We start from the raw sequence: 15,554 nt of genomic DNA on the forward strand, positions 1-15,554 counted from the left end.
TTCTTGCTTTGTGGATTTATGATAACTGCACGTGAGATGGCCGTGAGCAGCTTCAAATATTTATCTAAAAATGAACACCTTAAAAACATTGACGGGAATTAAATAAATGTATTGAAAAAATGCAGTTCTGATTTGGATGCTGAGTTAAAATTGTTTTCTCTGTTTTTCATACAAAAATAAAATTTTCATTAAAATTGTATTCAGCTTCCAAAAAATGTGTTTAATCACAGTTAATTCATGTTTAAACTTTTTCACACTGTTCCAGGCTGTTTTGATAGCTTTATCTTCTTAATAAATAAAATCCTAATTTTTACTTCTGTTACCCTGTATTTAGAACATTTCTATCATGGGCCAAATACTTCTTCGAAGCACAGTCACATTATTTAGTTTTAACTACTTTTCAGAATAAAAAAGAGCCAGAAAATTTCATCAGTCAGTTTGTTCTTATCTAAGAAACTGACAAAGCAAAAAAATCAATTTAGCTGCACATACCGACAGTCTTATTGAGTCTTCTAGCAGACGTGCTCAGATGTAGTCACTTATGATGATTAATGAACAGTGAGTTGTCAATAGAGGCTACCTTGATCTTATTTGGGTTTTTTGTCATTAGGCTTTGCAAAGAGTTCCTGCCTCAAGTGGAAAAGTTCAAGTATCTCTGGGTCTTGTTCATGAGTGAGGGGAGAATGGAGATCGACAGACTGATTGGTGCGGCTGCCACAGTAATGGGGGCACTGTGCCGGTCCGTTGTGGTGAAGAGAGAGCTGAGCCGAAAAGCGAAGCTCTCGATTTACCGGTCGGTCTAAGTTCCTACCCTCACCTATGGCCATGAACTTTGGGTCATGACCGAAAGAACGAGATCCTGGATACAAGCGGCTGAAATGAGCTTCCTCCGTAGGGTGGCCGGGCACTCCCTTAGAGATAGGGTGAGGAGCTCGGCCATCCGGGAGGGGCTCGGAGTAGAGCCGCTGCTCCTCCACATCAAGAGGAGCCAGTTGAGGTGGCTCGGGCATCTATACCGGATGCCCCCTGGATGCCTTCCTCGGGAAGTGTTCCAGGCACGTCCCACCAGGAGGAGGTCCAGAGGACAGCCCAGGACACGCTGGAGGGACTATGTCTCTCGGCTAGCCTGAGAATGCCTTGGGTTTCCCCCAGAGAAGCTGGAGGAGGTGTTTGGGGAGAGGGACGTATGGGTGTCTACTGAGTTTGCTGCCCCTGCAACCCGATCCCAGATGAATCGGGATACGATGAGTACGAGTACAAATGCTAGGCAATGGCATAATTGATATGCTAATTTGTGAATGACTTCATGACCTATAAATTTTTTTTTACTTTATTTCAGAAAAATATGATAAGTGAACAAGAACTCATTAATATTGGAGCATTTTGGAGCCTTAGTTTAGTAATAAATGTGTAATTAGTGATCCTCCTTAGAACCTCAACATCTTCATCTCTGCTACCTGCAGCTCTGCTTCCTGTCTCTTCCTCAGTGCCAATGTTTCTAAACCATACAACATTGCTGGTCTCACCACCATCTTGTATACCTTTCCTTTAATTCTTGTTGATACTCTTTTATAACTCCTGACACTTTTCTCCACCCATTTCAACCTGCTTGGATACATTTCTTTACCTCTTTTGTAGGAGCTGACTCTTACAAAACAGTTGTTTAACAGATTGTGACCCCTGATCAAATCAAGAGAACTCTGAATGCACTCATGGTGGTAGATACTGTTTATTAGAGTCATTCACCCACATGTATGAGTAGAATATAGAAAATCACTCTAAATTTCTTGCCCTGTGATGTACTGGCCACTTCTCCAGGGTTTATCCTGCCTCTCACCCAATGACCTTTGGAGATAGGCACTAGCCCTTCCTGAAGAAAAGGATAAACAAAAAAACGCATTGTATAGTCTGAGTGAGTGAGATTTTTGTAGATATATTTTGGAGGTGTCTGTTATAAACGTGTAAATAAATAATAAAGTCAATGTCCATGTGTCTTAAAGAAGTTAAACTGAATCATCTGTGCATATTACACACCTGACTAATTTCAGCTATGTGATCACTTCTAATCTGTAATCAAAAAAGTAATGCACTATATTCTGCGCCTTATAGTTCTTAGTATTTATAATATTGACAAGTATTTTGTACTTTATATAAGGGCAAATACATTAAAGAGTCATACAGTTACAGGTGCCTATACCCCTCTCTCCACTCTGACCTCCATTTGAAGTAAGTTTTCTACAGTGTTCTCTGCTTCTGTAATAGGTAATGTTAAGTACTTACTCAGACAACCCTGGCGGTCATTTTTAACGACAGAACACTCTTCATGGGAACATGGTGAGTCATAAGTTTATCACCTCCTATACTGTAAAGAGTCTTTTTGTGCCGCCTTCAGCTGCCTCTGGGCTTCTTTTTATGTTGTCAGTCATAACAGGAATGGAGTCATAAGTCCTAAAATACCTAAGGCAAGACTCCACAGTGCAAAGACTTTGATCGTCGTACAATCAGAGATTGTGCAAAGTGAACACACAGTAAAAACCTTGGGAATTCTAACAGTTTGGTTTATAAACTATTCAGATGACCAAATAAATTTTAGAAGTTTATAATGAACATAGACACTAAGTAATTTTGCATATTTTGTGAGTTGATTTTATTTAATCAGTTAATATTGTCTAAATAAAAAACGCTTCATATTCTAAATGAATAAAGATAACTAAGATAAGTGCTGCTATCTATATTCTGTGATTCATTCGTTCAGAGGGATGAAGGTCAGTTCTCATTGAAACATGCTTAGCATTTTCCTCATAAGCATAATTAGTAACATTGTAAGCACTTAAGAATAAAATCTTTGTGAATGTTTTAAAGGAAAGTATATTCCAAAAGCCAACTTGTCAATTTTGATTGAATAAACTGTAATAAGTGATAAACAGGATGCTGCACAGTCTTTTTTGGTGTCCTTGGTAAAGATATAAAGATATAAAATATAATTTTTGTAGAATAATCTCACATTCAAAAAGTATTGAAGTCCAACCATTACTTAGAGACCTTTTATGCAGTGAGAGGGAAATAAAATCAGTTTAATAAATGAACTTTTTTGTTTAGAAAATCACTAGCCCCTACTTATGGAGACCCAACAAATTCATATGAAAGACATCTGAATACATTTTACTTTTTATAATTAAGCTGACTTTCGATGAGTGATCAATGACTTACTGTTTTTCTCTCATAAATGTGATTTCAAACAGAGGACCAATCCTCTTAGTAACTCTTCAAATTGGTAAAGACAAGAGAAAATGTCAAGTAAAAAAAAGGAAATGAAAATAGTACTTACACTAAAACATTTTACAGTCTGATACATGACAATTATACTGCATTCTTTTTTGCTTAGAGACCACAGATAACTCGTTTTTACCTGACACAAATCATTCCCATTGGTAGTATATAGTTTTTTCCATCACAATCTTTTACACTCTTTGAACATTGCCACAAATGCAACATCGTCAGATTACCAACAAGAAAGGAAAACCTGAATACTTACTGTTATGGTAAATGGCCTGAACTTGTATAGAGCTTTATCAAGTCCCCAGAGACGCCAAAGCGCTTTACACTACAATCAGTCATTCACCCATTCATTCACACATTCACACACTGACAGTGGTGCGCTACAATGTAGCCACAGCTGTCTTGGGGCAGGCTGACAGAAGTGAGGCTGCCATACAATCATTGCCACCGAGCCCTCTGACCACCATCAGCAGGCATGTTGGATTAAGTCTCTTGCCCAAGAACACAACAACTAATACACACAGAGGGAGGGTTAGAACTCCTACCACCTGAGCCACAGCCGCCCCAAAATGAAAAAAACAAAAATGTTATTAAACAGAAGAAAATCCTGTGACTATATGTCTTCTTTCTGCAGAAAATTAAGTCAACACAAGAAAACACAAAAACAAATGTGTGAAGAAAAGCAAAAGTTAAACCTGACCATTGTGTGTTGGTTTTGGATTACCAACAGGTATATCTATCAAACTTCAAGCTTGAATAAAGATGTTCTCTTCATTAACATTTCACATTTATGTTGCAACAAGGGACACAACTGACAACATTAACAGCTGACAGACTTCTGTTCTCTGGAGAAATCTGAAAAAGAGTTTATAGACATTTAGAAAGATGGTGGGGAGAGCATCCTTAGAGGTAAGAAACTGTCAGGAAACCCTGTGTTAAAATTAATGAAGAGAGAAGGTCAAGCTCCTGGTTGGTTTGAAATTTTATGCTGTCAGTCTCTATTCCTGTGCTACTGTCACTATTTTTCACAGAAGTGAGTAATGTCTAAAATTGACTTGGTTTGATTGCTTTTTTAGAAAAAAAACATACATGAAACCTCATTTACACACAGATTTTGGAGTGATTTAAAGTTACATAGCCATTTAGGCAACAATCTAATAAGAATAACAAATATAGAAATTACTAGCTCTACCGGACAGCAGCTACAAATAACAATTGCAGCCTTATGATAGTAAATAAGGAGTCCAATAATTCACTAAACCACTTGCAATAAAAGAACTGTCAAACCTAAGGCCGGCTTGTACCTAGAATAACCTAAAATCCTTATCAAGCTCAAACTATGAAGAATTAAAAACTGCATCCCTAGAGGTTGAAAAACAGTTTTAGCAGATTCTGGTAAATTGCAACCTTTATAACTCAGTTTTTAAAGAGAGGCTTTTGCGGAAATCTATTTAGCAAAATTACAAAATGTTTATATAATAAACTGACTTATTCTTTAAATGAATGATAAAATTGCTATTGTTTTGTTTCAGCAATGCATTAAGGCACAGAATGTATATTAAGATCAGTTTGTAGTATTTAGGTATTTCCCACTAGTTTCTGCTGCACTGTGTAGACCTTCAAATTAATTTTAAAAATAGTTTTTGTATTCATTTATATTAGGCTGCTGAGTAATGGATCAGAAAACTCTGAAAGCATGTTTGGGATGTTTTAATCTTTTACTAATTACAATAAATAAAACAATACATTACAAGAAAAACATGTTTAAATCAATAACAAATAAAATACATAAATTCAATGCATTGGGAAATTAATCAGCCCAAGAAGTGAAAATCAGGTCAAGAAAGGTAAATCACTTTGAGGGCCTTGCAAAGGTATTCAAACCCCTTGACTTGTTTCACATTTTGTCACATTTAAACCACAAACTTCTGTTTATTTTACTGGGGGTTTATATATTATCTGTAGAGTAGGGTGTACTGATAAGTGGTTTTCGAAACCATGGTTTTACAAAAGTGTGGTGTGCATTAGTGTTCAGCGCTTGTGACTCAATACATTGTAAAACCACCAAGTATTTAAGTTATAACTCTACCAGCTTTGCACATAAGACAAGTGAAATTTTTGCTGATTCGTCTGCAAAATTCAGTCAGATTGGATGGAGAACATCTGTGATTTCAAGACCTGCAAACAGATTCTCAATTGGATTTGGCCGTGGAGTTTGACTTAGTCATTCTAACTCATGAATATTCTTTGAGCTAAACTATCCCATTGTAGCGTTAACTATGAGTTGTCCTGCTCGAAGGTGATCCTTCATCCCAATGTCAATTATTCCACAGCCTCTAATAAGTGTTTTTCTAGGATTGCAATGTCCCTGGTGAACGAACATTTTACCACAGCATAATGCTGCCACAACTATTTTTTGAACATGAGGCAGCAGTGTTTATTTGTACAGTTAATTTCCACTGAGCATTGCATTTTACATGTAGGCCAAAAAATTTATTTTTGGTCTCATCTGACCAGGGCACCATCCATGTGTTTGCTGTGTTATCTGTATGGGTTGTGCCCAACTACAAACAGGACTTCCTGTTTTTTTCTTGCCACTCTTCTATAAAGGCCAGATCTGTAGGGTGCACAACTAATAACTTTTTGTGTTGGCCAATTCTCCCAGCTGAGCTGTGAATCTCTGTAGTTCATCCAGGGTTGCCATGATCTATTTGTTTTCACATTTATAATAGAACCATCTACAGTCAACTGTCCTAGAGAGTACATAATACTCCAGAATTTCAAGGAAGAGGTATAAAAATAAATAAATCAATAAGAACTTAATTGACAATCCAAAAAATATATATAATGTAGTTTTAAAATTAACAGGACTTTTTTACAACAAATGTTTGTATCAAATTTTGGGTACTATGTATGTGTGATTTTAAAATATTTTTTGAGCTATTTGCTTGTGCGTTTGTTGTCTGTTTTATGAACTCCTCCAGTTTTTAGATCTTATTATGGGGACTGCAATGTGCAATGTGCTAGTTTCATGACAGGAGAAATCACTTTAATAACTTCTTCAATATTTTTGTGGGTGTTACAACAGGGACATCTAGTGGACAGTATAAGACGTTTGCGGCTTCTGGTATTGGATGCGGCCATAGACGTCGCGTTTGGATTTCTATCGAATTTCTTTGTTGTTTTGAGCTATGTTAAATGTCAAAAATAATTCTAAATCGTTTAAGCTTTGGTGGGTGATAAATATGTATAAGACTTGTTTTTAGATCCTATTTTCCTGAAACATTGCAACAAGCGGAAGGTAAAAACGAATTCGAATGCAGCCGTCCAGTTTTCAGTCACATGCTGGATCAGCTGACATCACCACCTTCTCCTTTAGATGTTCTTCCTACTCCATTGACAGACGCCGATTTTAAAATCTTTACCGTTAACTTTGCTTTCGTTGCGTCGGCTTTTGAATTAGAGACTAGAATAAGTCACTGCTCTAGCAGGATAGACCGCCACATAGATGCTGTTAGAGTGGATGATGGACGGACACGCCATTCTTTACACGGGGCTCACTTTGGCCTTCTGGAGTACCATACTAATCGTCGGTAAGCTGAAAGTTCTTTGTAAATAGATTAATAGTTAAACTAATGAATAAAACTGGATGCATCTCAATCTATTCTGACAATTACCCTTTAGTCATTAGCTGTCACCTTCTAGCATGGTGAGTATTTTGGGATGAGTGGGACCTGGCTACTTCTTGGGACTAGCTTAGTTTGCAGATGTTTTTGGCTAGCTAGTACAGGAGTGGTTATTTTAATTATTTAAATGAAGTTATTCACAAATAGTAACGAGTGGAAACTGAAGCACATTTTGTTTATGAGACTGCTGAGCATTCTCATGCGTTTGTGTTACATAGAAGCTAGCATGTTTTCTGTAGTTAATGTAGCATCTAGCTACTTTGATGTTGGCAGCGAAGAGCTAACTTCAGAAAAGATCATGTCAGTGATTCACTTGACAGGACATGTTACGATATATGTTCACTACTCTTAAATTTTTTTCCTTGTGGGAGGTATTCCGAGCAGTTGGGCTGTTTAAAAAATATATATATTTTATGGCTGTTATTTATTTGGTAAGCTAACCCCAGCAGGTTAGCTTGTCTTGGTTGCAACAAAATATATAGTGAAAATTAAACAGGAACTTCCAGCTTTTTCACATGAGGATGAGCCATCGCAGAGATGCTACAGTTTTCCAGGATCTCAGCTAGACCCCATGTGAGGTGCCATACAAAGGCATACAATTTCTTTTATTCTGAGTTTTTACAAATCAAACCGGTTTCACAAATCCGTCATTAATGTAGAACAATTTTAAGTGCTGCAGTTTTGCAGAGCCGGGTCCTATGTAGAGGAGCATCTTAATAAATTAGATACTTTTGAAGTTCATTTATTTCATTAACTAAACTGAAAAGTGAATCTTGTTTAGGCGTTTTTCTGTTGACCTGATTGTTACTTACAATTAATGTAAACGGCAATTTATATTTATCATAAAAATGGAATATAGCGTAAAATAATTAATCAAAGGATATTTAATTCAAACATGATGTTTTATGGCCTTGTTATTTCATACAAAGTCATGCGGCACTGTTGTCCAGGAGGCTGTCGTTGACACCTCAACAAGGAGGGTGTTTGCCACTGCAGCAGTTGTCACCTGACCATGGTACCAAAAGCAGCAAAAACTGGTTTAATGACTGAGCTTGTGGTCAGTAAACTGACCTGATCTAAATCTGATGAAGAATCTGTTGAGTATTGTTAAAAAAGGTATTTGCGCCTCATCTGCGAACAATGCAGATGAGCTGGAGGCCGCTTTTTAAGCAGCTTTGGCTTGCCTAACACGCTTCCATGCCACGCCACGTGTAGTAAATCAAGCAAAAGAAGCTGAATGCATAAAGTGTGGAATATATGTACATTATGCTCAGTAGGCTGAGATTTCATCAAAATTATCAGAAATAAACACTTGAAATTTACTTGGAAGTACAATGAGTTTGTTTTTGAATTGAATGACTGAAAGTAAAGTAACTTTTCAATGATACTCTTATTCATTAAAATGCACCTGTAAGGTGCTTTGAGATAATTTAAAGTCTTTGCCAAGTCAGTCAAAGTCAGTTTGAGTTTGACTCCCTAAGTATTTTAGATTTCGAGCTGGAGCTAGTACTAGTGAAAGCTAGTACAGGGCCGTCAAAGCAAATGACCCTTTAGTCAAGTAGCAAATAGGAAACTGTTTGTTCTTCAGTCTTGCCCTCCTTTGAAATTACTGGATGAAAATCTATACTTTCCTTCACAGCAAAGATGTAAACATGTCTCTCTTAAGCTATTCTAAAGTTTAAAATGATTCTTTTCCACCCACAGGTATATGCTATACCATATTTGACCTTGGATTCCGCTTTGATGTGGCATGGCAAGTACTAATTGTTCTTGTTATTCTTTTTATTTGAATGCTTTGAGCACAGCAAAGAACCAGGTGGGGTTTAGGACGGGTCCACATAGAACCTCTAGCAGCAAATGAGCTCTGTTGCAGTTAGAAATGAAATTGTTCTGTTTTGACTTTGCATAAAAATGTATGCCATTTGTAAAATTATTTATTTATTTCTAAGTGTAAAGCAGGTCTCCTGACATTTCCTAGCTGTTTCAATGTGAAAAGTGAAAGTGGCCAAATATCACATGAGCTTTCTGTAAAATAACTGTAAAAAGCTCATTTTATTGGGAATAAATGTGTTCTTCTGCCTGGAAGAAGAATGAACTTGGACCCACCCAGAGTCCTCAATTGAATCCTACGACATGTGTAAAGGGAGCTGAAGATTAGGGTGGTGGCAGGCAGGCCTTCCAACCTCAAAGACTTGGAGCTCATCACCAAAAATGAATTGTCACAAAATGCCAGCGGGAACGCACACAAAGCAGTCAGCAAATAAACATTTGAATACTTCTGGGTCCAATATAGGCGCTGATTATTAAGAGGGATATAAATCTTCAAAATGCATATAAACAAAATGTAAATACAAATTGAAAAACTGTTATGATCATAGGCCTGTGACCCTGAAAATAACCTCCAAAGTAGTACCCAAACTGGCGACCCTCTTTGACAACCCCTTAAAACTACATTAACTATTCTCTCTATATTCATTTATTAAATAAATAAATGTAGAGTTTCATGATTTAATGCTACATTTAATTATTTTATAATATATAAATTAAACTATTCAATAGGACATTTAATGGTACATTTATATATTTATTTCATGATTTATTTATTTAATTAATTTCGGCCCTCCATACAACTCGGGGTCACATCACAATGATTCTGAAAATCATCTCGTGACCCCTCGTGGGGGCCCGACCCCCACATTGGGAACCCCTGTTTTAGAAGACGACTGCACCATTTCCAATCAGAAACTACCTTAATTATATGAAAATAACGTAAAATCTGTTTAAGCTGCTGGGGGTAGACATCATATTGATCTCAACTGTATATCTGAAACACCAGAAATAGTTTTTAGGCGGATTGATTCTGGTGAGGAAGGGTAGACATTTCCAGACCCGTCTTGTGCTTTTTTTTTTTTTATGCTATTTACTGTAATCTCTTCCTGTGTATTAAGCTGCCTTCGGCTGAACAGATTAAGTTTCTCTTTTTTTAGTTCATAACAAAACAAGTCAGTTTAAAATGACACAGCTTCTGCATTTCAGATATTGTGATATTCAATGACATTGCTCATTTTGTCTAAAGCCATTTATGTGTTTTTAATGACCAAATTAGACACATTGCTTTAAATAAGGTTTAATGCTTTAGGTAGTTTCAGGTTTGCTTGCTCATTGTTTGCTACTTACTTTCTGCAGAATTGCAAACATTTTTAAATAAATATTTTGTCAAATGAATGGAAAGCATTATATGAAAGAATTCACTTTCAGTTTTGGGCTGAACGTCTCTAAATTTTGTTTGTAAGATAATTCTTTCAATCTTCTGTAGTGTAATGAAACAGTTTGAGCTGGGATGATGATGTGCTGCAGTGAGAAATAATGTTTTTTATGTTGGTATTGAATCCATGTCTGTCAGTTGTTTGGAAAAAACCCAACAAATTTGTTTGTCTCCACGTTTAATAACATGATGTAATAATCGGTCCCTAATACAGGTAGTGTTTTTATCTCATACGACAGAATTAATTAGTCCTTCAACTTGCCTAAAAACTGAGGTGCTTCTCACAAAAGCGTCGTTATTTTAAAGCGTTTTTCTTTCTTTACCGACAGGTTCCTGACTGAGACGTCTCCTTTCATGTGGGCCAACTTGGGCATTGGTTTGGCCATCTCTCTGTCTGTGGTGGGAGCTGCCTGGTGGGTACAAAAACAGGAGCATAAATCTGTCATTTAAAAACATAATATAAATATGTACACTGTATGAAAGTAATTTTCCTCTTAAAAGTAATAAACTACTCAAAGTTTAAAATGAGGCGTTATTTGAATTCAAACTTTCTTCCAACGTTGATGCTTGTTGATCCAGAATTTTACTGACTTATATATAATTCATTTCCTACAGATTGTATACATTCATTTAATTCTTTTTTTCAGTGAACAATCTGGAAAAAAATACAGTTTAAAAACCCATCATCAGTAATGCCGGAATGTTTTTAATATGTTGTGATTATTATAGGTTTAATAACATCTTGACATATTTTAATTTTCAACATTTCTAAAGCCTTTCTAGGTTTGAGAAAAACAAGATCTTTCAGGACGATTGTGTATGTCAACATAAAACACAGCGCACTAACGTTTCATCGAAGATCAACATCGATGCAGCTGATCTGTTAAACTTCAATTCACCATTATAGCTACAGTCAAGTGCCTGCAGATCTCCGCACATTCACTGTTTGGCACATTTGAGATGTAGCCCTCATTACACCACCTGTTCTCAGCTCATCATGTATGCAAACAGTCATTATATGTAATATAAAATGAACATGGTAAACTGAAATGAATGGAAATGCAGAAAAATGTGGTAAAGCTGCACTGAACAGTTGAATCTGTCTTTATTCAATGTCGTGTCGGCGTAATTGATGCAGATATAAGCCACAAATCGATCATAATGCTGTGAAGCTGTTGCACTGTTGAAGGTTTGGTATTTTATCTTTAAAATACTTGCATGTTGGATTTAGGATCTTAATGGATCTTAATTTTTACACTGTTGGTTTAATGAGGGTAATAATAAATGCTGCGTTTAGGTTTCAGAATGTGATCTAATGCAGTTATTTTGTGCTGCTAACCAGCACAGTTGTAGCACTTAATTTAATTGGTTTATTGAATGGGGTTGTTAAGTTTTAGAGCAGTGTTTGTTGGGGAGGCTCTTGCCTGGATGCAGTGAGAGATTTGTAGCTAAAAGGACTGCAAATGTTTATTATTTTTTAGTAGTTTTCATCCCCACTTTCATGGTGTTTGCAGTAAATACCAAACAATATTGTGATTCAATTTTTAAGTCCTTCTGTCAGAGGACGTTTTTTTTTTTTTTTTTTTTCATCCAGTTTAGATCTGCATTCAGCCTGACTCGTTTTATATAAAAAATGCACTGCCCTTTTGTTTAATTGGGTCATTTAGTGCAGTCTTAAGGTTGTTCCTGGTAGAACTGCTGTGGCCTGGATTCATTTATAACAAACCGGAGTACAGAAAATGTATTTCACAATGTGTAAATGGCCTGAAAATACTAGTCGCCAGCATAAACTCACTTTTAAATTTATCGGTTGGACGTAAACCAGCTATTAACACTCTGTTGACTGTGACTTTCTTTTTTTTTCTTCTATAATTTTTAATTGATGTCTTGTTTTGGCTCAATCTCCAGGGGGATCTACGTCACTGGTTCAAGCATCATTGGTGGTGGTGTCAAGGCTCCAAGAATCAAAACCAAGAATCTGGTCAGGTAGGCTTGTTTGCTCAACGGTTGGGAATGAAAAGGACCCTTTTATTTGTTTTAGTCAAAGTTCATCATGTTAGACTATTACAGAAAAGGCAACTTATTTTAGTGACATAATTCAAAAGGGAAAACTTATATATAGATGTATTACACACAAAGGGATGTATTTCAAGGCTTTAATTTCTGTTAATTGTGGCTAAAGCTAATGAAAACTCAGTTGTATCTTTCTGAAAAAAATGGGTATGACACAAGAGCTTTAAATGCAAAGATGTCTGCCTACTGAAAAGCATGCCAATGAATTGTACAATGTAGGCACTAAATAGTTTGTCAGGGCTCCTTTTTGTATGAAATACTGCATAAATGCAGCGTCACAAGGAGGCGTTCAGCCTGTGGGTCTGTTGAGGTCTTCAGATGCTCCTAAAGTCCTGCAAGAAAATGAAATCGGCACCTCCATAAAGCTAGTCAGCTTTGGCAGCTTTATGGAGGTGCGTTTTGTCAGGGAAGCATTAGGTGCTCCTAGTGGCTGGTTCTTTGCACTCAACCTTCCATTAATATTCCAGGCTACAGCACTCTGCGAGCCACCATCTTCTTTAGCAATGACATTTTGTGGTATACGTCAGTCTTTAACCTGATTGTGTAGATCACAATGTAACACTTCTGTAATGTAAATCCTATTTTACTGGTCTCATACAGTGTGATATTCTAAAAGGAAAAAGGTTCATTAGCTGTAAGCAGTAGAAGTAAATAACTACATGCTAGATGTATTGACAATATTCCTGCATTCCTAATGCCTCATTATACCTTTTTTATTTGTTTTTAACTTTGCAGCATTATCTTCTGTGAAGCTGTGGCCATTTATGGGATCATTATGGCTATTGTCATTAGCAACATGGCTGAGGTAAAGAAAAACTGCTGCCTGTAAAGGTTTTTGTATAACTATAGACAATGAAAGGAGTGCTCACATAGTGAAAGATGCGAGCATAGAACAAAACTCGAGCCATGAAATACAGAAGTGAAATCTGATTGAAACGGCAGACCAAAGATAGCTTATTGTCTCTAAAAATAATCTCCTCTCATCTTATAGAACTTCAGTGGAACAACCCCTGAGACCATCGGAGCACGAAATTACCAAGCTGGTGAGAAACGGGCTCAAAGCAACTGAATTTTAAGAGGGCAAAACCTACCAAACAAACTCATTTTAAATTGATCCTTTAACGTAAAACTGCACCTGAACAGTGCAATTATCTCTGTAGTTTCTTTTTTTTTTTTTTATTTCATGTGTTTTTCATGATCTTTCCCCTGCTGTTTATATTGATCCTATGATTTATTTCTTCCCCTTCGCTGTTAGGTTACTCCATGTTCGGAGCTGGTCTCACTGTGGGCTTTTCCAACCTTTTCTGTGGGATCTGTGTGGGCATCGTGGGCAGCGGAGCAGCTTTGGCTGACGCTCAGAACGCCAGCCTCTTTGTGAAGATCCTTATTGTGGAAATCTTTGGCAGTGCGATTGGTCTGTTTGGTGTCATTGTAGCAATTCTGCAGGTAAACCAGACTCTTAAACAACACTTCTTGGCAACAAGTCTGCAATGCCTATAAAATAAATCTAATTATTTCCTCCCTCCCCCCCCCTTTCAGACCTCTAAAGTGAAGATGGGTGATTAGAAGATGCTCTCACAGGCTGAGAAGACAAGAATATTGCTGAAAAACAAGATGGATTATTGTGTACATACATCGTAAATTATTTAAATGTCTATATTCCCTCTCTATTGTTTTCAACCATCGTTTGTGTAAGAGTGGGTTGACCCTTGGAAGGCATGAATTTTGAACAAGAAACTGAAGAAAGGGGAAATGCTGATTTTTGTGCATTTCTTCCTCATGAACTCGCCAGATAATGCTAACTATTCAGCTTCATGAGTCATGGAAGTAATCTGTAGCTCTTAGCCGTGAGGACTTGCTTTCTTCAAGAGGTTTTCTTGCATAATGTTTTAGACCACTCTTATTGAACAATGGTTAAAAATTACTAGTATTTGAAAATACTGTGTGTGTGTGTGTGTATGCTGGACATGTGATTTTTATTTTCTCTTCCTTCCTGTGACGCACGAGGATGTCTGTCGTTGTGTTTGTGGTCTGGTCTCTCACTTTTTTGTTTTTGTATCCGGTCTCTGCAGTCAAGAAGTTGGACCCTTCTACAGTATTTTTCCTGGCTCTTAATACTTATAGAACATTTATGAAGTTTAAATTGAGAGTATTGTTCTACAGTTGTAATTGTGCAACACAGAAATCACAGCTGGAAATATCAATCTGTTTTTTATTCCCTCAGTTCTTGCTGTTCTTACATGACAGAGATGACTAATGAGTACAAGCCAACTGACTAGAGCTGGAAGTCAGGCTGTCTGAATGAAAGTTGTAACAAACTAAAAGAAGAGACACTTTGTTCAAAATGTGTTAACTTTATGATTGAAGTGTCTAGCATTGGCTTGTAGCATCTACTATTGTCTGCTGTAGCTCCACCGTCTTTGAAATGGGAGGAAGATGAGGCATGTGTGCAGTAAGATTGGTTTCTTACCCAGGATTTTAATCGATCTCACTTGGTCTTATACTTCAGACTGTAAAATGTTAACTTCATACAGATTTTCTTGAAGTGTAAATGTTTTTATCTGTCCTGGTTTAAACAGTGATATTGCATTCAGTGCAGCTGCCTGATTAATGAATAGTTACAATCTTTAAACTGAGGCATCATTCCACAAAGATGATGGACCAGTTAATTTCACACTGAAGTTATTCATCATTACTTCACTCCTTTTGGTTGACCGTAAACCTCGGCATAAAAAAGGTGCATTGTATATAGGAAAACAAAAACTCATAAATAATTGACACGCTTGGAGGGAAATTCATGATTTAACCAAATCCTGGGTATTTAGTAACTAACTGTAAATGGTACTGTGTATACACTGTGTTGATGTGATGGTGATCAGAAAATATCTCATTGTTTCTGACATTGTGGATGATGCAAACAAAATCTGATTTTCCTTCTGGATTCATAAATGTTGGGAAAAAATAAATGGTTTGATCAACATTTCTGGCTTTCTGTTTATCGTTTATATCCAGGTTTAATTAAAGCAGAGCTGAAGTGTGATGTTGCTGAAATTACTCATTGCTCTGATGTTTGAAGTGCCTGAAACTTGAGGTTCCTGTCTGCTGTAGTTAGCGGCGCGTCGCCACTAGATGGCGATGAAGACCGTAACTTGGGTCTACTCAGAACTGACGAGGAACAATGAATCTGTGATCTATATCTACTTGATTATTTTCCTACTCGTAGTTGCTAAAAAAAAAAATAATGGTCTGCT

General features: G+C 36.7%; 1 protein-coding gene across 1 annotated transcript; it reads left to right on the forward strand.

The window, feature by feature from the left end:
• Positions 1-6,436: 6,436 nt before the first annotated feature.
• Positions 6,437-15,283, forward strand: atp6v0b (ATPase H+ transporting V0 subunit b). The gene is made up of 8 exons (XM_047369433.1): positions 6,437-6,872; positions 8,670-8,718; positions 10,560-10,643; positions 12,139-12,216; positions 13,039-13,108; positions 13,295-13,346; positions 13,559-13,749; positions 13,843-15,283. Exons 1-8 carry the CDS (start codon positions 6,788-6,790, stop codon positions 13,867-13,869), a joined length of 636 nt encoding a protein of 211 aa, XP_047225389.1. The 5' UTR covers positions 6,437-6,787; the 3' UTR covers positions 13,870-15,283.
• Positions 15,284-15,554: the final 271 nt, after the last annotated feature.

The sequence above is a fragment of the Girardinichthys multiradiatus genome, chromosome 6, assembly GCF_021462225.1.
Source record: "Girardinichthys multiradiatus isolate DD_20200921_A chromosome 6, DD_fGirMul_XY1, whole genome shotgun sequence".
NCBI classification, from domain to species: domain Eukaryota; kingdom Metazoa; phylum Chordata; class Actinopteri; order Cyprinodontiformes; family Goodeidae; genus Girardinichthys; species Girardinichthys multiradiatus.